The 23,195-nt window shown below is 39.9% G+C and overlaps 1 protein-coding gene across 1 annotated transcript in view; it reads left to right on the plus strand.

Moving 5' to 3' along the window:
• The window catches only part of PNPLA7 (patatin like domain 7, lysophospholipase), a 127,252-nt gene that overhangs the window by 29,201 nt on the left and 74,856 nt on the right, over nucleotides 1–23,195 (plus strand). Inside the window, exons 16-20 of the mRNA XM_082775679.1 lie at nucleotides 1,830–1,907; nucleotides 2,722–2,927; nucleotides 7,818–7,949; nucleotides 9,174–9,297; nucleotides 21,820–21,933. Of these exons, the coding sequence (XP_082631805.1) occupies nucleotides 1,830–1,907; nucleotides 2,722–2,927; nucleotides 7,818–7,949; nucleotides 9,174–9,297; nucleotides 21,820–21,933 (654 nt within the window). The remainder of the gene's footprint in view (nucleotides 1–1,829; nucleotides 1,908–2,721; nucleotides 2,928–7,817; nucleotides 7,950–9,173; nucleotides 9,298–21,819; nucleotides 21,934–23,195) is intronic.

Raw genomic sequence — 23,195 nt, forward strand, 5'->3', positions numbered from 1 at the left:
CTTTCTTTATTAAAAGCTCCTGGCTGGGGGAGGGTGGTGGGGATCAGTGGAAGAAATGGCATTTAGCTCAAACTCTGAAACCGTGAGCTGAGCTTGGATTTGCTGGCCTTGCCTGCTTGAGAGAGAAAATGGATCTTGTCTGTGATCCTTGTTTGTCAGCTCCTTTATTGCTTAATTAATCGGAGTAGTAATGTCACAGAAATGTAGGATTTCAAGGACTGCTTGGTGTTCAGTTAGTCTCATCCCATGCCCCAGGCAGAACCAAATATTGCTAAGTCATTAGCAGGTTGTGTCTAAGCTGTTCTTAACGATCTCCAATGACGAGGACTTCACAGCTTTGTATGCAATCTATTTCAATACTTTGCTAGTCTTAGACATGTAGAAAATCCTTAGTAACAATTTTTAGAGGTAATGCAGCCAAAAAAAGGCACTGATGGTTTATAAGGCGAGCTGATTAGGGAGCTCATGAGTCCTTTCTGTGGGATACTTTCATAATTAAAAACTTTAGGTAATACTACGCAGACAGAAATGTGTAAATATAGGGGAAAAAATCAGAAATTAGTTGAGTTGATATTGCTGAACTGAAATATTTTGACAGGTGCTTGTCAGGTTCTTGTATTGGATATGTTCCCATGAAACAGATTGGTTTCAATAAAACTATTTTTTTGGTGAAAATCTGTTCTTTTTATCAGCTGTAGGTGTAACAAAAAAATCTGATTATTTTATTTGCTCTATTTTTCCAACTGAAAATTAAAGAAAAAACTGGCATAGCAATTACAATGGTAAAATGCTTCCATCTCTGCTGCAGTAAGGTTAATGACTGGGGGCAAATTCTGCTGTGTGCACGCACCAAATTGCATCTCCCTGGGCTTGTAGCTCTGCTTCTGCAGTGAGGTGCTGCGAAATGTGACTCAAGGGTCAGGATTTGCCACTGTCTGTTCTGGTGATGATAACAAAATGTTGAACTTCTGAAGATACACTACTTTGGGGAGGTTTGAGCACCTTGCTGAAGCAAAGGGGGACTGAAGCATTAAGATTTGGTGTTCACTGGTTGTGGGATACCAAACTGGATGGGCAGCTCCTTGAGGTGAAGGAGAACCCTGAGCCTGGCTGCTGTCTGTGCTGGGCATTTAGGATCCTGCTGGTGTCCAGCCTTGGAGCTCGGAAGGAAGTTTCTGCTCAGCAGGCAAGCTCAGCACCTTGCCGTTGCAAGGGTTTGGGGTTGAGGCCCAAACCAAGGGCAGGGTTTTGGTGACCCTCCTTGCCATGCAATCTTCAGAGTCAGAAGGAAAATTCCTGCTATCTGGTGAGATTCACGTGAGAATTCCTTAGCTCAGGGGAAGCCTTTGGTCCACAATGCACATGGAAATCTGCTGCACATGCACAGCACAGCTGAGCTGTGTGACAAGGGAAGGGCTGGGACGAAGGCAGTATTGGCTCATCATGGCCAGCTCCTCCATGATGTAGACGGTCTCTTCTGGTTTCACCTTCCTTTGAAAATAACATCATATTTTATGATTTTCATGACAGCTGATGCAGGTCTCTTTTCCTTAAATACTCTTCAAGAGTCTGGGGGCAGAAATGAAAAATATAAAGTCATTTAAGATACAAGTTAGGTCAATTGAAAAAATTAAACATTTATTTTTCCTCAAATAAATAATTGGTTAGAGAAATAAAGAAACTTTGTACCATATTTTGAAGAGATTGTACTTTAAGGCAGCGTCTTTCACTAATTGTTTTTTATTTGCTTTATTTGAATGCTTCCTCACTGTGTATCATTACTGGTGCACCAACAATTAAATTGTATCCCTCCCCCGTTTCTTCTCTAGGATCCTTCGTTGTTGAATGGCAAAGTGACGCTGCATCAGGTTACTGCTGGGACTGTGCTCTCAAGGCAAGGAGATCAGGTGAGCAAGAATTCTCTGGGAGTAGAGAGAGGGACAAAAGTCTGGCTTGATCTCCAGCCCTGTAACACAAGGGGAAAAGACACACATGTTGATTAAAAACACTCTACTGCCCTGTCTGCTCCCAAACCTTCTCTTCTTGTGCTGAACAATCTCTCTGCCTCTCCTCAGATGTGGAGTAGCAGCATAGCCAGAGCTGCAGTGGAAATCTGGTAGTTCATTTTCAACTTTTTAGGTACCTTCCTGAGAAGGTATGGAGACTAAGCAGCTTTTATTTACTTATTTATTTATTTATTTTATTTATTTTTTATTTTTTCCCCCCACCTTTTTTCCAATCCCCGTACTGCTGGCCTTCAAAATGTCACTCCATGTTATTTGTTTATAGCAAAGTGTATTCAGGATATAATAAGACTTGTAATAATACTATGTAAATAAACAAGCTTATGCAAAGCAAGAGGCAGTTCCAATTACAATGCTTCTGTATTCTCCTTTGAACTGTGATATTCCTCCTCATGCTGCAGTGATTACTCCATTATCTCTCTTTGCAATTTTGTTTTTATTTCTTGATCTTACAGACACAGCCTTTATTTTTCATAACCATGCAAAGAGAAACACATTTTTCAATATTGTGGCTGCTTAGTTTTAAATATTCATAACCTTTTAATAATTCACTGTTGTGTCTTATTTTATCGCCTAATTGTTTAAAAGCTGTAGAGAGCTTTCTGGAAAACAGATTGGTCATGATAATACTGTCATTGCGATAATTGCTTTTAAAACCTGTGGGGATTTTATTGGGCTCTGTCTCTGTTTTCTCCAGGATGTTAACGTTTGCTTTGTGGTCTCGGGGATGCTTCACGTGTACCAACGGAAGATAGACTCCGAGGAGGACACCTGCCTGTTCATTACCCATCCAGGAGAACTTGTGGGACAGCTCGCTGTCCTGACTGGGGAGCCCCTGATTTTCACCATCAAGGCTAATCGGGACTGCAGCTTCCTGTCTATTTCGAAGTCCCATTTCTATGAGTGAGTTCTGCCGTGGAAACATTTATTTATTTATTTTTTAAATCTCTTTTATGGCCCTTTTGATTAAATGTGAGTGCTGGATACATGTGTGGTGCAGCACTGCTACAATACGTCCTGTTATAAACCAGATAATGTATGTGAGGGTTTTAAATACTGAGGTGAGCTCTGACCAATCTGTCAGATGGGTTTTTATCCTCAGTAAGAGGTAATGCAGGGAACATACTAATATTGAATGGCGATTATCTTCTTTGTTCCAGGTTTATAGAACACTTAACCCAATGGGGTGTGATTTATGACCTAAGATTCATAGATTTCATAATGCAAATAAGAGAATCTGGCCAGAGTCCGTCTTTGCTGGGTTAAGCATTTCTTTGTCAGGCATTTTCTCTCAAACACAATATCCTTTTTTGCTGGAGAACCACATTAGTTCTGTTTCTGACCACAGTAATCAGCCCAGGCTGCTGGATGTGTTGTGAGTGATAGGCTTTGGTGTAACCGTAGGTTACAATGCTCCCTGATGGAACAGGTCAAAGAATAATGCCCCTGTGCAAGGTGGGTGGTACCTTTTTGGAAGTAATGCATGAGTTGACTTATATCTTAAGAAGTGATGATACAGGCACTTATTAATTAAAAAAACACCCTAACACACTCACCACTGCTAAAATGGCTGTGGCTAGTCTCATTGTCCAATATTAATGATTCATACTCTTGATTCTGAGCCTATTGTTAAGATTTAGTGCTAGTTCACATATAATTTGTATCAAATACCTCTATTTCCTTTACTAAACTCCTTTTTCAACTCCTTCTTGAATGTGCTATTGTATAGTCTTGTGTTATACGTGGACTTGTTGACATTGTGTTTTCTAGGCAACTATTATGTGGTATATTTCTGTGTACTTCTTACTTTCTAAGTAATTTGAATTGTTTGTGTTCCTGATCAATTCTTACCCTGCAACTTTGTTTTTCCACCTCAGGCAAAAGGCTGTGTTTATAAAACTGAACTTGCTGTTCTCAGCGATGTGCTTGGTTGATTAGGTGTGTTTTTCCAAGCCTGTGCAGTGGATGTCAACTCTTTGACCTAATTTCTGATAGATACTCCCCTCTTGTGCCATTCCGTGCAGCATCAGATGAATTTCATCTAAACTTTTCTTCTTTCTTTCTATTGTTTTCCCACTTGTTCCCAACTTTAAATTTCATTTTGTGTTCTCAGACAGCCAGTCAGTTTCTACCTTTTTCCCCCCCCCCTCTTCTTCTGTTCTAATATCTAGTCCTGGCTGTGTCATGTTCCTGAGCTCGTTTTCATGAGATTTCTCTTAGAGTTGTTTCTTGTTTATTCCAACTTAAGCTTTTTGCTTCCATTAACCCTTTGTGGGTCAGTGATCTCTAACACAACATGTCACCTTTTCTTCATCTGGGGGATGTTTCCTAGCCCATCTCTTTCTCATTTAAGCTGTCCTTTGCCTATTCACTGCATTTGTCCATCTCTGTGATCTTTCAGCATTAAATCATTAAAACTTTTCCAGAAACCAAAGCTTTATATCATTTCCAATTCCTGTTCCCATATTTTAAAATGATGTTACAGATAATCTTTCAAATCATGACTACTTCATCTATATGTTCTCTTATTTTTGCTTCAAACTCCGAGAAAGGAAAAACTTATTGATAAAATCAGAAGTTTTATTTTTCTCTTATCATGCAGAATTCTTTGTGCATAGTCCTGCAATCTTAGGCTTTCTCTTTTAATCAGAATCTCTCTCTGATTTTTTTTTTTTCTTGATTTTACTTAGTGACCAGAAGAAACTTGACCAGAACCTCCATTATTCTCATTATGTTCCAACAATTCTCTCTTCCTTTCTTGTAACATATATTACTTTTTTCTTTGAGGTGCCCCAGAACGTTGTATGTGTATTTTTTTCTCATTAGTTAATGAGAAGGTGAAGCAGAAAGAATGTGGTCAATAGTTGCCATCAGGCGAAGAGCACAGTGATGGAAGTAGCCCAGGGTTTAGGATTGCAGGTTGGATGTTGGGCAACAGATTAAATCCTTTTAACTGAAACTTTGGGGCAGGAGCCTTTATGTGGTGCTAATATGCCTAAATAACTATCTGCAAAAGTAGAGTTTAAGTATAGGGGTGACACAAGCTAATTATATACTATATACCTTAAATGCTTTTCTATTTTGCTGAAGTGATGTACTAAGTGTGCAGTGCCTACGCTGCAACTGTTGGTGTCTCCTGACAAAAAATGTAATCAAGTTGTCACCAGGCTCTCTTGAGGGAATATGCTCAGGTTCTGCAGTACGAGGCAGTAGGACTCTGTCACATTTTCTGCTTAAGTAAATTTCACAGTTCAGAGTCTAATCATGTGTGCTTGCCAGAGAAGCTGAAATGCTTTGATTTTGATTTTATATTGCCAGGCAAGCTGAGTATCAAATTGCATCCACATCCACAAGAACATCTCTGTAGTTCTCAGTCTTTCCCAGGCACCAGGTTAGCCCTTTCATAGCTGTTAGCTTGCTATTTAGGAATTCTGAGGATCCCTTCAGAAACAGGTTTTTGTGATAGAGAGCTTTGGCTTTTCATTTTTGTCATGCCAGTCATGTGCCAAACGGATGAGAAATGAAAATTCCCCAGTGAAAGGAAGGAAACCTCGCTGATAATGTAGGAAAAAAATATATTTTCTCTTCTTGTGCATGAGGGTGGGCTTTTACCTTCTGTGCTAATACTCTTGAAGTTATATAGCAGTCAGTGAAATAATAGCTCCAGACTGAAATTAAAAGCAGCCTCTTACTAGTTTACATTTAGAGTGCATTAAGTATTAAGATATGTATCTTGAGAGAGGGAAAGGTGTAAATGGCTTCTTGATTTCACCAGACAGCCTATGTGGGTGAAGACTTTGGGAGCTAAATAAGCAACTAGAGTAAAAAATAATGAGCTAAAGCATTCAGGGGATTTTGGGGGGCTTATTTCTCCTTTAGAGCAGCTTAGAAGGGGAATAGGACTGGGGGTTTTGTGTGTGTGTGTTGAGGAATTAGGGTTTTTTGTTTCCCAGAGTTTATTTTGGGGTGTCTTTTCCAGCTCCTTTGGCCTTTGCCCCGAGTCATATTAGTGTGGTAAAGTTCCTGTAAGATAACATGTTGCTTACAAGTGCAATAATAATAGTTCATCAAAACCAAGGTAGTCTGTAGACATCCTGGGTTGGAGATAGCAGCGGGTGTGGAAACCTCAGGATGAGATAAAAGGGGCAGGAGAGCAAAGCTGCCCTGAGGTTTTGTAATCCTGTTTCGATGGCTGGACTTTAACTGGTGCTGAATGTCAGAGCTGATGCTCAGTTTCACTTGCCTAGTAGCACGTATGAATGCAGGGATATGAGTGTGGTGAGCTCAGCATGGACTCAGCACGTAGGGATATACTCTTACAAATCTCTTCTGTTTCAGATTCAGGGGTTTCAGTTGAAGAAATCACAAGCTTCATTATTCCAAAAAGAAGTTGAGACACGTGGTGAGGAAGAATAGAATAGTCTCGTGTGATGGACGTGAAAGCTCCCCACAACACCACGTGTTGTCAGGGTTTCTTGTTGCAGCTGTAGGACTAATGACAGAAATGACACTTTCAAAACTTCAGAGCAGTTTCTGTATTTCATCCAGGCTATAAGGAGCTCCTGGAAAGTCTGCTTTTAATATCACATTCTGGGATGATGTGTGACTCTTCAGGTTTTCTCTGAATTCTGCCAAGTTAGAGTGAGCCACAGCCATATTGCCGAAGAGGATTGTCAGCAAAGATTGACAGTGCTCCTTCCATGCTTTTCTCCCCATCTTTCTACTTTTTAGGCTAAGAAGGTTAGATATGATGTGTGCGTGATTTGTGCTTAGCTGAGAATTCCTACACATGCAGGGGTCTCATAAGCAGATTGCCTTATGGCAGTTCTTATCTTCATTGTAAAGGGAACATTGATGCAGAAAAAGATGTGTACTTCAAATTCTTTTTTGTTTCTACCCATGTGTGGCTTTAGCATAGTTCTGTCATCTCCCTCGGTGTGTGCTTCACCTCCTGGGTCTGCATGCACTTAACTTCTTGCTTCTTTCTGAATTGTGCTGCCTCTTGTGAAATGCCCGCCTTAAGGTGGTACACCATGGCCCAGCAAGAATTCAGTTGCTATTGATGCTTCACTGGAACAGAACAGGTGCTGTACCAGGTGTACCATCTAGGGAAGTGTGTGATCAGCTCACTCCTGTGGAGTAATACTTCAGTAAGAATTGGAGTGCTTACTCACAAGATGCTGGGATGCAGTGATTCCTAGTCTAAAAACAATGAGAAATAAGACATTCGCTGACAGTGATCGGGTGTCAGAGATTTCCCTCAGGCCTAGTGGTGTAGAGTTAGCAGTCATTGCTGGCAGAATGTTCCTGAAGTTCTTTGGTTTGGAAAAAGTGGAAAAAGTGCTAGATATCTGATTTCTTTAATACTAGAGACCTTTAAGCATCACTCAAAAGATATGGTATGAAGATCAGAAGCTTTGTTAGAAGACTTTTCTGTTCTTTGTGGTCTTTGCAACAGGGAAAAGGAATTATTTGAACTTCTGAGCATGTCTTTTTTTTTTTTTTTTTTTTAAAGAGTATTAAGTGTTAGATACAATACGGTTCTGATCTGAAATAAAATCTTGTGAGCATGTGTGGGAGTGAGAGGTGTAGAATGGCAGGGAGGGACAGTCTTCTGGGCAGTACAAATGTTTTTCTGAGTCATGAGAGACCTGGGTGAATGGTGATTTTGGAGAGTGGTTCATAAACAAGAGCTAGCATGGCTCTCATCCATCCCACTGCATGGGCTTGTTTACCAGTCTGTACCTGTTCCGGCTTTGGGGAAGTACCTAAATAACACTTCTTGTTTTCTAGGATAATGCGGGAGCAGCCGAGTGTTGTGCTTGGTGTGGCTCACACAGTTGTAAAGAGAATGTCCTCATTCGTGAGGCAAATTGACTTTGCCCTGGATTGGATGGAAGTTGAGGCTGGGCGAGCTGTTTACAGGTAAGATGTAGACAAAGTTCTGTGTTGTTGGTTCAGTATTCAAGTTTTCAGTGTTAAGGATCTGTGCTCCCTTGGTAACATATGGAATAAAAACTTTTTGGAATAAATTTATCAATTCTATCAGGTTTATGTTTGCCTATTTTGAGATTTTTATTTTTTTTCTTCTGGAGTACCCTTCAACACTGCTTTAGTCACTTGTCTCCAGTGGTTATTAAAATCCTTTCATACTATTCTTCGTATTTTGTGTTGTCTTGGCAAGCTTTTAAAGTGACATAATAGATTAAGGTGTAGACAATTGTATGTTTGGTGGTAGTTTCTGCATTTTAAGGGCGTGAATATCTTTTTGTTCATGAAGTTTTTTGGCCTTTCTAAAACAACAGAACTGAAAAGTAATTTGGATAGGATTATTCAATAGTAGATTGAAAATACAAATTACACTTTATGTTTAAGGGGTAGCAGTTATCCTTGGGAAAGCTTAATTGTATGGATTTTGTACTAGAATGTAATTGAGGCATTATATGGTTGCATTGGTGGGAGAATAAGTCTAACATAGTGTGTGTACCATGATTGTAATTTATATGACTATTTCTGCAGCACTAATGCTAATAGAAACTTTTGATTACTATGTGTATCAAAACAAATGTAGTTGTCAACATCTTGTTAAAAGCTTTTGGAAGTTTAGTTTAAACTCCACTACCAGAAGTATTGTACTTGGCCAGCATGTGATGTTACGGTGGAAATTTGCTTACCAAATAGCATTCTTAATCATGCAAACATGATGTGGCAAAAACTTCCCAAATAACTAACATGAGTGCACTAAAATCAATCCAAATCCCGAGTCACTTAGGGCGTTTTTTCCCTCTTTGACCTGCAGAATCTCTCCATGCAGCCACATCAGCCTTGCAGTGACAACAAGCCCCTGCTGTAAGCAGTACTGAGCCTGACTTCTCCAGAGATCACTCGTGTGCTGGGCATCTGTGTCCAGACCCAATGCTTACCAGTTGTTCAAAGCCTGTACATTTAAACATTAAAACATATTTCCAAGTCACCTTTTAACAGGTGGTTGTTCAGTTTCTTGTTTTCTTATGTTTAACTGTTAATAAAACATTTTCCTATGGCCTCTAAGCCTGTTAAAGAAAATTGATCAATTTATTAAAAGACTTCAGATGCATCTGCTGAGCGAAGAAATTAATGAATGCTTGTCCTTGGCTGTTCTTTCTGTAGGCAGGGTGACAAGTCAGACTGCACCTACATTGTGTTGAATGGTCGACTCCGCTCTGTCATACGGATGGATGATGGAAAAAAGCACCTGACTGGTGAATACGGCCGAGGAGACTTAATTGGAGTGGTAAGCATCAGTTTCAAAAATGAACAGTTCAGATGAGAATTTGGTATTGGTATTGGCCCTACACAAAACAAACATTCTTGCTCTGGTCAGGTGTTAATCTTAGTTAAGACTTTTAACACATTGTAAAGATGGAAAATCACTTCTACCTGGAATCTCGTATGATAATACATGAATGGGATTATTAGACTTGATTTAAAGACAAAAAAAAAAAAAAAAAAACTCCCTCAGAGATGAGCCAAAAAGCCCATCACACCACTTTTTTTTTTTTTTTTTTTTTTTTTTAATGTGGGTTACACTTGTTTCTGTGCTGAGATAAGTGCAACTGCTAAAATAGTTCAGGAAGAATTGAAGGAATGTACACCGAATAGTCATATGAAATGCAGTATCATAGAAAGACTTGGGTCTGGGGCTCCTACTGGTGTCAAGTCTAACCTTCACGTTAGCAGAGCTAACTTCAGGTCTGCATCAGGCTGGTCAGAGACTGCAGTTACTTAAAAGGTGTTAGTGCAACTTTTTACTTCAAAGCTGTACTATTTATCCACGTTTAACGTCTCCTCAATGTTTGGTTTGTTTGTTTCTCAGATCTAATTGAACAATTGAAACAGGAATCCTGTATCATAAGTGTGCATGACTTGCTTAATTTTTGTACTAGAAGGCTTCTGAAATACTGAGATCTGTTCAGGCCCTCTTCTGTTTTCTGAGTTGAAGAGTAAACATTTACTGGTATCTGTTTATAGCCAGAATTGGTATACCTCTGCATAAAGAAAACATGAGTTTGTATTAGTAGTAGATAAAGAAATTGTTGTTTATAGAGACCAAGAGGGAGAGAATGGACTGCAGAGCTCTTTTTCCTCTAGAGAACTGATTCAAGATTATGTTGATTGCAAAAGGTGGTATTTCTGATCCAGAACTCAAGTGTGCCTAGTGTAGAAGTTCCTGTCTTCTGCTTCCTTACTTCTTCTGCTTGATCAGTGTAACATCTAATGGAGAACTCTGTCTTCTGTGGCTGGGGCAGGAGTACTTCAGCATGTGAGACCTGGTTGTTCCTGATGGCAGATGGGTTGCAGGCTTGGCCTGTACCTGCATTGTAAAATATTTGCAGTGCAGGGACTTGGAGACTGGCAGCTGACCTAATATCCCAGCTATTTTGTTTGAGAAAAGCAAGAAATTTTCATCTAAAAAGGGCAAAGTCTTTGGGCCTTTTTAATATGTGCTACTTCTGGTTTAGGGCTGTGTTTGGAGAAACAGGTCTATTTTTGCTGCTAGTCATGCCTGAATTTTTTTTTTCTTTTTGGGCATCTCTTTAGGATACCTCATTAGAGGTAAAAATGATATAGTTTGATAGGAATAAAGGATGTGTGACTTTTGTGACTAATTGTGCTGGTGTGAGGTCTCAGTGTGTGAATAAGGCTTTGGCAGTTTTAACACATACAGGTATTTTCCTGCTCTTGTTCACCAGTTGCAATCAGCAGCCACACTGTCAAGCTTCTAGAGTTTTGCAGAGCTCCCAGGTTAAGATAACCGAGCTGTTCTACTTTCTGAAAGCAGTTTTGGGTGACAGTGGAGCATGTGGTTGAAATTCTCCCTATCTGTATAAGCAGTGGTGCCTTCTTTGGCATCACACTTCATGCTGGCTCAACTGTTTATCTGGTGAGGAGAGAGGTTGATGCAGTGGATGGACTGGTATGTGCTTGCTGTGACAGTGCCGTGCTTGTGGGTGAGTTCCTGGGCACAGATACAGAAATACCCGTTCGGTTTATATCTGAACTAAAGTCACTTTTCTGGATCCATGCTATGACATGAATCATTTGAAGACTTTTGTGACTCTGTGGACGTCATCTACTCCTTCCTACCCACAGCTCCCAGGCCCACTGACTCATGCTGCCATTTGTTGAACGAATCTCGATGCTCTGTCTGTCTTTTGAAAAACATGGGGGAGGATTTGTAAAGATTGCCAAGATTAATGTAGTCGTTCTTTGCAGAGGGCATTAGTAAAATGACATTTTTCCTTTTAAAAGGATTTGTTTATCCCGTTCTGCAAGATCTGTTATAAACCTTTAAAAGCCTTCTAAGTGTTTATTTTTTTTTCTTTGTTTTTCCAGAAAATAAAGTAACTGGAGGGTTCTAGGTGCTCGCAGGAATTAAATTAGTAGCTGGTATTAGTAATTGATAGTTTGGTCAACCTGTGGTGTATTCTTCCCTGAAGTTTCTCCAATACCACTGTGTCATTCTGAACTGCGGACACTAACTTGATACAACAGTCATGTAATTGATGTATTTTTGTTTATTCCTTTATCTCAGAACTTTAAAATGGTATGTGTCATATGCATAAGAGATGAGTATCTGCCATTTCTTTCATAGGAAAAGTCTGGAAAAATGCAGGATTTCAGGCAAGATGTTAATTTTTCAAGCATGTGCAGGCACTCCCAAGGATTAGCGTGTAGCTCGAACTGTTTTTTTCCTTATACTGACTCAATGGCATCTGTTCCTGAGGTCTGTCAGTTCAGGGGGAGAAGAACAGATAAGATACTGCAAAGTTTGCTTTCCTCATGTTGTTACTTGGAGTTGACCAGAGTAGTTACGTGTGGGAAACGTTCGCTATTCCTCGTGAGCCTTGTAAGAGGGACGATGCCAGATGCTTGCTGCTAATGATCATACCGATGGGCAGTTCCAGCTGCTGTATTAGGTGACGTCAAAACTCCTTGGAAGGCCTTGCATGTAACTGTCAGAGGACAATGATGGATCTAGCCAATAATTCCCTCATGTATGAAATACAGTTGATGATAGTGCAGTTGTCTAGAGACGCTGGTTTGACCTGTTTAGGGGAGAATCTTTGTAATTTGTTGGTGCCATTTCCCACAGATTTGCATGTGGAAAAATGTTGAAGCTTTATCAGGCTGTTACATAATTGTGACTTCATTAAATTGCTGTTTGAGCTAAAGGGTAAAATGAAAGGTACCTCCTCTAGGTTGTTTTTTTTTCTACAGTGTCCAGGTGTTCTCCAGAAGAAATTAGGGGGGGGGAGGGGGGAGAAGTAGAACTCTTGCAGAATAATCTCCTGCCAAAGAAAAGTTATTTGTATTTCCCTCTCCCCTCAGATACCTGGATGGAGACAGAACCTTCGATGTAATTAGCTTTTTATGTGAGTCAGCACTGCGGCTTAAGTGGAAAGGCTCTGGTGTTTCTAAGAAGTCAGAACTCCAGACAGTTCTTAGGGATGTTGATGACAGCTGTTGAGCTTATAATATTTTTAAAAGCTGGTCTGTTGCATATGTCATAGCTAGACTTATCCGTGGCCACCTGCCTCAGAAAACTGCTGTCTTCAGTATCTTACTAGAAAACCAATTGGCTTTCGGAGAATGTCCTGCTGGGACAGTAGCAGTGATGTTTTGGTTACTTCAAGCTTCTTTCTGCCTCTTTCTAACAACCAGGATGCCCTTCCTTAGTAGTAGGATTATACCAATTTTTTTTTGCATGTAGCAAAACCAGTGCAGGAGGATATTTTTGCCTTACCATTTTCAGTGCAGGGCAGCACAACTGCTAAATTACAGAGTGCTCGTCTGCCAGTGCTGCAGCATACCAGTTCTGCTCTGCAGGAAATCACACTTGGTTTTAGAAATAATGGCTATTATAAGTGTTTTCAAATGTTAAGCTCTTTGTCTCATTAATGTTAATATAGTTAAATGTGCATGGCTATTTTCTGTAAAAAGTTGAAAGAATAATCTGTAAATGGCTTATGATTTCCTCAGGGGTTTGGAGCATTGTCCTTTTGAAATGTAACACTGCTAGAAATCTTTAATTGCATACTAATCCTCAAAGGAAACACCGGTATCAGGATTACACTTGTCAGGCTTTTGTTCTTTATCGGTATTAATGTTATCATACACTGCCTGCTTTTGACAGTGCCAAAGCTAGCTGAGTATCGTTGTGCCCTCAACAGCAGCACTAACACTGGGCAAATTCTGCTCTGTTAAGGCCATTTTGTTTCGTAATTTTGAAGAGTGTGGATTCTTTTTTTATTTTGCCCATTAGTTGCATGTAACTTTTTTTCAGGCCATGAATTCATTCCCAAAGCTTTAAGTTAGTAATAATCTTAGGTAATCTTAGGTGAATTCAGGTTAGTGCACCTCAGGTACTCTGCACAGGCTGTATCTATGGAAATTGGAGGCGGATGAGGTCCAAGAAGTTACCTTAGTATTGAGCTGGAACATGTGGTTGTGGAAGGAGGTGTTCTCTTCCATCTCTTCCACCGCCTGTCTTGGTAATATGTTACTAAAAATTATTACTTGCTTAGCATCTTAGGTGTGAAATTGTAAGGAAAAAAATAATGGTATTTACCAGCAGAGAAGTGAGATATGGGAAGACTTGAGAAATGAGTTCATATTTGCACAGCTGAATTAGTGTCAGACTGAAATTAGAAGCTCAGTGTCCTGATTTCTAAACCTGTTTTGGGGGCGTTCTTGCTGGAATGAAGTCACTGCTTTGAGTTTTCTGAACCTTGGCTTTCTGGGGGCTTCCTCACTTGGTGTGAGCTGTGAGTATATTGTTCAGATTTTCTTATCTACCACAATTTGTTCTCTTAATTACAACAATTTATTTTATGTCTTGATTTGTCTCAAGTTCTAACAGCTGATGAAGGTAGGAGACTGTTCATAACTGAAGTAACATATAACTGGTGTTAATTTATCTGACATTAATACTATGTGGGTAGATAATTTGGTTTTGTAGGTGCCACAGATAAAACTGCAGAGAGCTTTATCTCCCTAGCCAAATGCTCTTTAGAGAATATAAGGATCTTTGACAGACAGTGATAGATGTGGTGACCTGCTGGATTTCAAGTAGGTGACTTCATTCATCAAACTGTCATTCCTTAAGCTAATTTGTCTCCCTTCTGCTTCCAGCTAAGCTTCGTTTTGATAATATCATTGCTATTGTCCATGTATCAGTTAACTTTTGGTACAACTTCTGATCCCCACTTCAGGACCATCCCACATTTCACTTGTCTTCTGCTCTCTTCTTCCCATTTTGAGCAATGTTGCATCAAACTATACTGGCTTGTGAATGGTGAGAGTTAATACCTTGTCTCTTTAACCTTTGCAAAATGTATGAGTAAGTTATTAGCAAAAGTTTTTTTTTTTTCTTTTTTCTTTTTGGCAAGCAACATTAAATAGAAGAGAACTGTGATCTCTTTTATCATGAAAATGCTTGGAGGCCTGCAAATAGTGAGACGCAGAGTCCAGCAGAGGTGAAAAAAAGTATTCATGGAGGAAGAGTCAGCAGTGAAGAATGGGGAAGGATGTTGCTAAAGTTCCAGCTGGGGTTGTTCCAGCCTGTGATGTATGTCAAGCTGAGTCAAAGGCAATCAGATCTGTCCCCTGTAGGAAAGCATTTGAGCAGGTCACCATGTTCTGTTATCCCTTCTTCCATCATTGAAATTCAAGCACCATTTCATCGTAACAGGAGTGTGCCTGCCAGTGGTATTGCTCTTCAAACAGCTTCAATAAATTTTATGGATTTTTCTTTTTTGGTGGGTGCTCCAGGTAGCATTTGGTGTATTTGTGAGGTTTTCTGCTTGTTTGTTTTTCTTTTGTTTTGACTATCATGTTACGTTAGGGGAGCGAAATGTGCATGCAACTTCCCATCTTTTCTACAGCCACATGTAAATAGGAGTGAAACATAAATACACTAGCTAGGTCTGTTAGGTCTGTCCTTTCCCTTTTCTGTCCCTTCATTACATTTGCTGCTGCAACAGGACTGGCATTGCACTGGTACAAAATGCAGGCTCAGTCCTCTCAGGAGAACCTGACTTCCACTGCCTTAATTACAAAAGGTAGGAAGCTCAGTCTTGATTTTTGCATGTATGTGTGTCTGTAAGTGTGTGCATATGTCTTGTGTATATATGTGTATATAAATCTTATTTATATGCATAGAAATAGGAGAGAGGGGGTTGGATTCCTTTTTTCTGCACAGCGAAAGTGCTGAATGTCCTCAGTCATGGGGTTAACTTGGCACACAAAGGATTGCAGAAGGTGGTTGTTAGAACAACTTTCAAGAGTACATGGTGTACTGCATTCATCCGCTGGCACTGCTCCCACAAATAGCATCGATTTGCAGCTTGTCTGGTTGCTTTTCCCACTCATTCATTGCTTCCAGCAGTGTCTCCTCCTTTGTCCTTTTCAGATACAAGCAAGTTAATGTTTTAGATCCTTCCTAACTGATGGCTAGAGGAAACATCTTTGAGATGAACATCATGTGTTTGCTGCTTCACGTGCAAATCAGCTCAGGCAGGGCCTGAGAACAGCTAGTTTAAACCAGAAAAAAAAAAAAAAAGTTCCACGTAGGGTTTGGTTGCCCTTCATGTAACATTTATTATGTTGCATCATCCTCTTCAGTTGCAGCAGCTTCATCTCCTGGCCTAGCCTGGCAGAAGTACTGCTGTGACAACCTTCGTGTGCGTGGCTTTTGTCTGCCTGCACTGCTCTGCTGCTTTGGGCTGGATTTGGAGATGGGAGTGTGCTGCTGGTACCTGTGCATCTGGCTTGTTTTTTCCCTGTTCCTTGAGCATCTGAAACTATCAGCAGGTGTCAGTGTTGATATTTCTTCTTAGGCCTCCACCAGTGCATCTGCACTTCCTTGAGTGTTCTGTTTGTCCCTGTGCCTTGCCTCCTGGTGTCTTGTGGCAGCCCTCCCGTTTCTTCAGGTGCTGCTGTTCCTTTTGCCAGGTGCGGTCAGGGCACGTGGTGGGCGCTGTGTGAGCAGGGAGAGGTGCAGGTTTGGCACATGGGAGCTGTCAGCTGGGAGTCCCCAGGGACTGTGCTGGGAAGCATCTGGCTGCAGTGCTGCACCACTGCCCAGAACGGCCCGTTTCCTCCTCTGGTGATGAGGTTACAGGCATCGTGAAGAGAAGAAAACACCTCATAACTTATTTTGGCTGTTACCAGAGTTCTTGCCCTTGTTTTGTTAGGTGCAGTGCTGCTTTCATCAAAACACATGTGGATTTGTCCTGTCCCTTCTCCCCAGCTTCTGTTCTGTAAGAGTGTGCTTGTTCGTGGGCTGCCACCCCCCACCAAAGTGTCTTGAGTGGGCATGAAAACTTTAAAGCTTACCAGGCTCACGGGCAGGCAGTGATTGGGGAGTTCATGAATGGGGATTTGGACGATGAAGATTTTAAGTTGCTTAACTTAATTTTTGGGCTCCTAACCTTGCCAGGGTCATGTTAGACCTGAGCCTCACGTTTCTGTGGCTGCTGCTGGCTCCTGCTGCGTTGTGCCCGGAGGGTGGCAGTGCAGGGGTGGTGCTCATCCTGGGCTGAGATAAATGCAGCTTTTTATGAGCTCGTAGCGAGGAAAAGATAGCTATGAGAGGAAGAAGTATGATATATAAGAGAATAAAATATTCTGGGGTTGGATAGTAGCTATGAAGGAGGAGAAACTGCAAGCAGTATATTATAAACATGGAGGGGAAGGGAATGTGCAGAAGAGCCACAAGGGTGTAAATCTGCTGCTGGTGGAAGGTCTGGGAGAATGGGCTGGTGAATGTGAACACCATCCTGTGGACTTGCGTCACTAATTCAGGCTGCACCGGTGTACTAGCCTGCTGGGCAGATTTAGGAACTCACGTGGAAAAATAATATAGGCAAGAAATTGTATTTTGAAATGATTTGTATCTTGCTGTTTGATTATTGGAGAAGTTCACAATAACCCGTTAGAATGAGGCTGAATTTGTTTGGAGAAGCGATATCTTCTATTGGGCCAGCGGATGGACTAACGTAAAACAGCCCCGGTGTTGGTCAAGTCCTTCTTGCCATCTCTGAGATGCTCAAGGCTAAGTGTGGGGAATAGCTGTGCGTCTTCCATTGGCACTATCCACACACTTTGGCAAATATTCAAAGTGGTTTGTTGGATGTAGCACAAAAAGGAATTTTGGAGTAATTAGACCAACCTGCAGAAGATGATGCTGCTTGCTGGTTTTTACTTTCCATCTGTGTAATTTGGAGAGCTGTAAGAAGAACTGTCAGGAATGAGTGTTGAAAATAAAGTCAAAAGAGGTCATGAGAATATAAATTGCTTTCTCCCCTTGTTTTAAAGGATTTTTAACACTTTTTCTTTGTAAGGAACTTGTAAACTCGGGTTGTGAATCATGGGCATTGTACGTGACGTTTTTGTCGCTTTTTAATACTGAATTAGGAGAAGATGAGGAAAACCTGTCAGAATTAACTGAAAGAAATGGTAAAAAGAGCGTAGGTCTATTTATAGGTTTTATTTTCCTTCCCTCCTTCCCGATAGGAACAACAGAACTGCGTTAGCAAAGGAGGGACAGCCACCTATGGTAAAACTTGTGATCAGTTACAAGAACCACAGAGTGTATAACACTCAATTTACATCTGCTCCTTGATGCAAATTGTTAATAGTACTTAAAGCATTGCTTCATGCAGCTCTTGAAGGAAATGGAAGTAAAGACAATGACGTGCGGACAGATTTTTGAGGATGTGATGGAGGTGGAAGAGAGAAGAGATGTTGATATTTGCTGTAAATGAGGAGGCAAAGGGTAGACCTTAGAGACAGGTGAGCAATGAACAGAACATTTAATGTTTTAGCATAACTGCTGAAATTGGGCAAACTGGTTTCAAAGAGACTGATTTCAAAGCAGAGAGAACACTGCTGTGGGTTTGCTGAGTTTACAGCATTAAATAATAAGCAGAGGAAAGAATAGCCAGTCTAGATAGCACAGAAGAGATGGCAGGCTGCAGCCTTCGGTGAACTCTGAGAAAACCAGAGGATTGTTTGAGGGAGAGAGGAAGTACATGGGTGAATTAAAAATTAAAAGGCAAAGTAAACCCAACACCAGTGAAGGGAAGAACTTGTTCAGACGCTTGTCACTTGGGAGGAAGAATGCATGCTAGGAGAGAAGGACCAGAGGACTGACAGATGTACTATTTGTTTCAAGCAAAATATATCGTGTTGACTTGAATTTGAAAAGAGGTGGGAAGGAGATTACCGATTCTTTCTTACAGTGGAACAAACGTTGTAGCCGTGTTCATGTTGTGATGGATAAATGATGATTCTGGTGAAGGAAGCTGAAAAGGAGCCTTGGGTAGTAGATATACCTACTCACATATATACAAATTACAATATTTCCTTCTCTTATTTAGGGTCAGATTTGAAAAAGATTTGGAAAATAATTAATACTGCTATTTATTTATTCAAAATGTTCATTAATGTTATGTTGGTGACTTAGTGTTGGTTGATTCCTGCAGCTGTGGTGGGTGATCTTGATATTAAACTTGTTTTTTCTAACTAAAGAAATAATCTTATGAGGTTGCTCTGCTGATCACAGGTGATTTTATTCAACATAAAATTTTACGCTAAATCTTGAATTCTTTTATTACTTACAAACCTGAAAAAATAAGTAAGCTTGTTTAAAATGTTAATTGAACAGAGGAGCCACAAGAGTTTGAATCTGCTCTGAGGCTGAAAGAATTTTAAGTAAGTACATGTTGCTCGGAGCTTGTTTTTCTAAAGAAAAATCCCACAAAACTACACCTCTTGAATAAGTATCATCTCAGATAATTTCTTAATAAAGAGGAAAAGTATAATTGACTAGGGACAACTATGACTGTATGGTTAGAATGTGTCTGTCTCCAAAAAAAGTAGGAATAGCCAAATGCTGATTTGGTGAGGCAAATTCCCCTGTGCAGAGAACTTTGAACTGGTGCAACAAAGGCTTTTTAAGCACAGGGTGTGAAGAGAGGAGACACGAGAATGCAGTGAAGGTTCAGAATAATCCTATAGATGGTCTGAATATTGAATGAGAGCTCTTTCTCTTCCAGTGATGAAGAGTTATTATATGAATAGTTTGGGAAAACTAATAAAAATAGATGCTGGTAATGCAGATGATGATATCCGAGGGGAAAGCAAAATTTGAATTTCTTGCTGCAGTGCCTGGGACCCAGATGTTTCCATGCTACAATACTGGCGTCTATTTGCATGAGAATATTAAAGTTGATGGCAAGATTTATATTGTATGTGTGGGCAAGAGAGTAGTACAAGATCCATTTTCTGTAGTCAGGTGGGAATTGCATTCAACAAATCTGCAGCATTTGCAGGGGTGCGTAACACCGGTGTTGCAAATGCCACTTCCTCTGGAGATTTAAATGGCCCCTTGAAAGGGAGGCTTGAAAAATGTCTCCATCTCCCTTTTGTTCTGCCTGTGGACAAGTTACAATTGAAACAGACAAAGTCACGGTTTGGAGAAAAAAATCCCTGAGGCTTTGTTTTAAAATTTAATTCCCTTTCAGAAAAGATTAGATTTGTAAAAAGACTTGTGACCTGTTTGGAGCATGGTTAATTTTATGCACTTTTATATAATGAAAATAATGGAAAAGGATATTAGACAGTTCGAGTGTTTTTCTTTATATAAATTTAACTCAGTTGGGTGATGACTGCTCGAGAAGACAGGGTTTTATTTTAACAATTACAGTTCTTAATCTACTTTCAGGATAAGGAAGCTAAAAGGCAGAGCCAAAAACTGTGATCAAAAGCTTGTACTAAGGGGCAGAGATAAACAGAAGACATTACCCAACCATCTGGGGAAGCTGAAGGGGACCTGTAAATGTGTGTACAAGGATGGCGTGACATTCCCTCCCACCTTGTGATCTGTGTAACTGGTTTAAAATGTCATTACATGATAAAACATCCCTGGCATCTGAAAAAAACCCAAAGGCTGGGTCTTGCAAAAATGGAGTGACTTCTAATTTACTTGTGCATTCTTTCATGCACGACACAACTTTTGTTGATATAAGTTCTTTATGAGCTATTTTAGGGAGTTAATATTAGCAGGCTGTGATCTCAGCTTTCTGGACTAATTGCAAGTTTTTGAGATCTAAATGTTCTGGCTGTCTGAACTGTCCATTTTGTGCACATGTAGTCTTCCAAGACAGCACTCTTGTTGTAAGGGGGGTCATGGAGTCGTGTGTTTTCAATTAATCTTCTTGTAGTGCAGGCAGAAGTGCATGCCTGGCAGAGCTTAGCCAATGTGCAGTGTATTATATACATTATAGTAACTTTGTGTGTCTGAGCCCTTACTTCAGTAATGAAGGCATTATTTCTGTTGGAATTTGCTGTTAACATAAGCTTTCAAACAAAATCTGTAAAAAAAAAATAATTGCAAGCTGATGCGTTACTTGTTGTTTTTTTTTTTTTCTGCTGGACAACTTAAAATGACACTTAAAAAGTGCCCGTGAATTGCAGCCAGAGCGAGGATTTTTTTTGTTGTTTGTGTATTAACCTCAGTAATTACAGCTCCTACAGCGGCCACCATTTTTGTCTGAATGCGTGATGTATGGATATTAAACCTGGTAAACATTGCCTAGTGCTAAAACTTGCAAAACTGTGCACCAGGCTGTTACTAAGCAATTAAATGTTGGAGCTCACGCCTGAGCTCCGAGTGACGCCATCTCGCCTAGCAGGCTATCTCATTAAGCATGTGAAAATATTTCACCAGGGAATTTGATTTCTGCATTTCAAAACAAAATAGGAGCTGGTGATGGGCTCAGGGTTGTGCGGATGGTACAGCAGGGGATTCAGCACACAGCTGCATTTCGCGGAGCAGGGCTTTACAGCCCTTTTTTATTTATATTGTGTCAGTTCTCCCTGTAAAGGAAAATATCCCTGTATTAATTTTAATCGCATGATCATTTTCTTCTTTAAACTTCAATTTTCAATAAATTAAATGTTTCTAAATTAAATAATTGGGCACTATATTCAGGCTGTTGCATACTCATTTTTGTGTTTACATAGCACAGATACTCATGCCTGTGTGTAAAAACCTGGGGAAAAATGAAGCTCCAGTCTGGCTAAAGTGTGCTGATTTGCTCCTCTTCCCTTTTAAGGTTTAGAAAGCCTTGGTTTTTGCAAGTTTTCTGGTATTCAGCTTCTGAGAGTAAAAACAAAGTATTTCAGGGTGGCATGAGGTGGGGGGAGGAAGGAAAGGAAAAGCAATAGAGAAGTGAGTTTTCTTCTTTCTCTTAGATGGCTTTTTTTTTTTTTTTTTCCACTTAAAAATGAAGGATTAAAAGATACAGCAAAAGCATATAACTTCTGTTGTGATAATTGAGTTCGTTGTGTCTCCCGGTTGCTCTTCTAGCAAGCCTTAAAAATAGTTCTGCTTGCTGCAGAGATTCACTGTGTGTAAGAACTTGCAGAAGCTCAACAAAACTGCTTTAATACCGTCTGTCTTTTGGTGCTATGGATTCCGGTCTGTGGAAAAACTGAAACTGTCAGATAGCAGAATGTGCATCTGGGAGATTTGGATTGAATAGATACTGATACTTGCTGCAGACAAATGTGCCTTCAGTAAGTTGGCTCTAAGGGCTCTTGGGGGCAAAAATAATATTCTGTTCTGAATGTATGTCAGCAAAAGCTATGATCGTCCAGTCCTTGGGAATTGTTCAGTTTCTTCACCCTGACATGCTATTTTTACGACGTATTAATTATCTTTAATGTTTTGGCTCTGTTCTTTCAGGTAGAGGCATTAACCCATCAACCCAGAGCCACAACTGTTCATGCAGTCAGAGATTCCGAACTTGCCAAACTCCCAGAGGGAGCACTGACATCTATCAAACGCAAATTCCCCCAGGTAAGAAAATTAAAACTCTTTTCTGTCTGCGTTAAATGCTATTTTAGGAGCTAAAACTCTCCATTAAGCACCAAGTCCTTTTTTTTTTTTTTTTTTTTTTTTTTTTTGTATGATTGATGCATACAGAGAAAACATTTTGTTCTGTGTCTGTCTGATCTGATCTATACCAGGCTTTTACCAGCTTCTCTTCCTTTATCTTCTAATCAATGTTGGCATGTTTTATTAGGGCTCTTCTGTATATCTGGAAAAAGTTCGCACTAAATGCAGGATGTGTATTTAGTAAAGTGGAAATTGCTTAGTGGTATTGATAATAAATGACAGTCTGATTTTTTAAAATCACTTTAAAATGTTGTTATTCACTTGTCCTGCTCACTAGGACTCAAAGTCAAGGCTTGATTATATGTACCTTTATTTCCAGATTTGGGAGTTGGTTTTCTTCATCCTTGCATTCCGTGCTGTCCATCTTGATTCTGCAACTGCCATATTTTTATGTGTCCTGAAGACTATGATTGCTCCCTTGAATCCATCAAATCATCCACCTTCTTTAATTCACTTGACATTATACCTCTCTAATGCAAATCTAAGAGTGACGGACTTGAAATTTAATTCTTTTTGTCTCTAAGTGCATCAAAGACATTATACTAAGCACTAAATCGTGTTGGTAGCATTAAAGATGATTCTTTAATGCTGTTGCTTCAAATTATTTCTTTTTTTTTTTCTCTCTTTAAAATATGTACTTATTTTGCAAGATTTCTTAAAAAGCTGCCAAAATGACAAACCTGATTAAAATATTCAATTTTTGCTTTTTGAAGACCATAATAACATTTCTGAGATTTTGGTAACTGTAAAATAGGAATGTGTTCATGATTTCTCACATTACAAAAACGGTGGCGGTTTTGTCTATGTTATTGCAATTCTCCTAGCAGTAAGCGTGCAGAAGAGATGCACATCAAGGGAAAATAATCTTCCTGGCTTCCCTGTAAGCAAAATTTTTGCTAAATTGTTTTTGAACTTCTGCTATGGGTTATTAAGGCACTTCTGTTCCCTGAATCTCTCCTGAATACTCCTCTGATTCTATACTTCTCTATTTAACATAAGAGATTTCTTGCCCAGGTTTATGAACTGTTAGCATTATAGAACTTCTTGTACAAAGCTAGCCATAAACTGGGCGACGATGCCATGGCGTGCTGTCTTGAGTTGCCCTTCTCATTATCACTCCTTGCTGACCAAACGGGAAGCGAGGAAATGAGCCAGGTGGAATT

The sequence above is a fragment of the Aythya marila genome (genome assembly GCF_965140915.1).
Source record: "Aythya marila genome assembly, chromosome: 19".
Classification (NCBI taxonomy): domain Eukaryota; kingdom Metazoa; phylum Chordata; class Aves; order Anseriformes; family Anatidae; genus Aythya; species Aythya marila.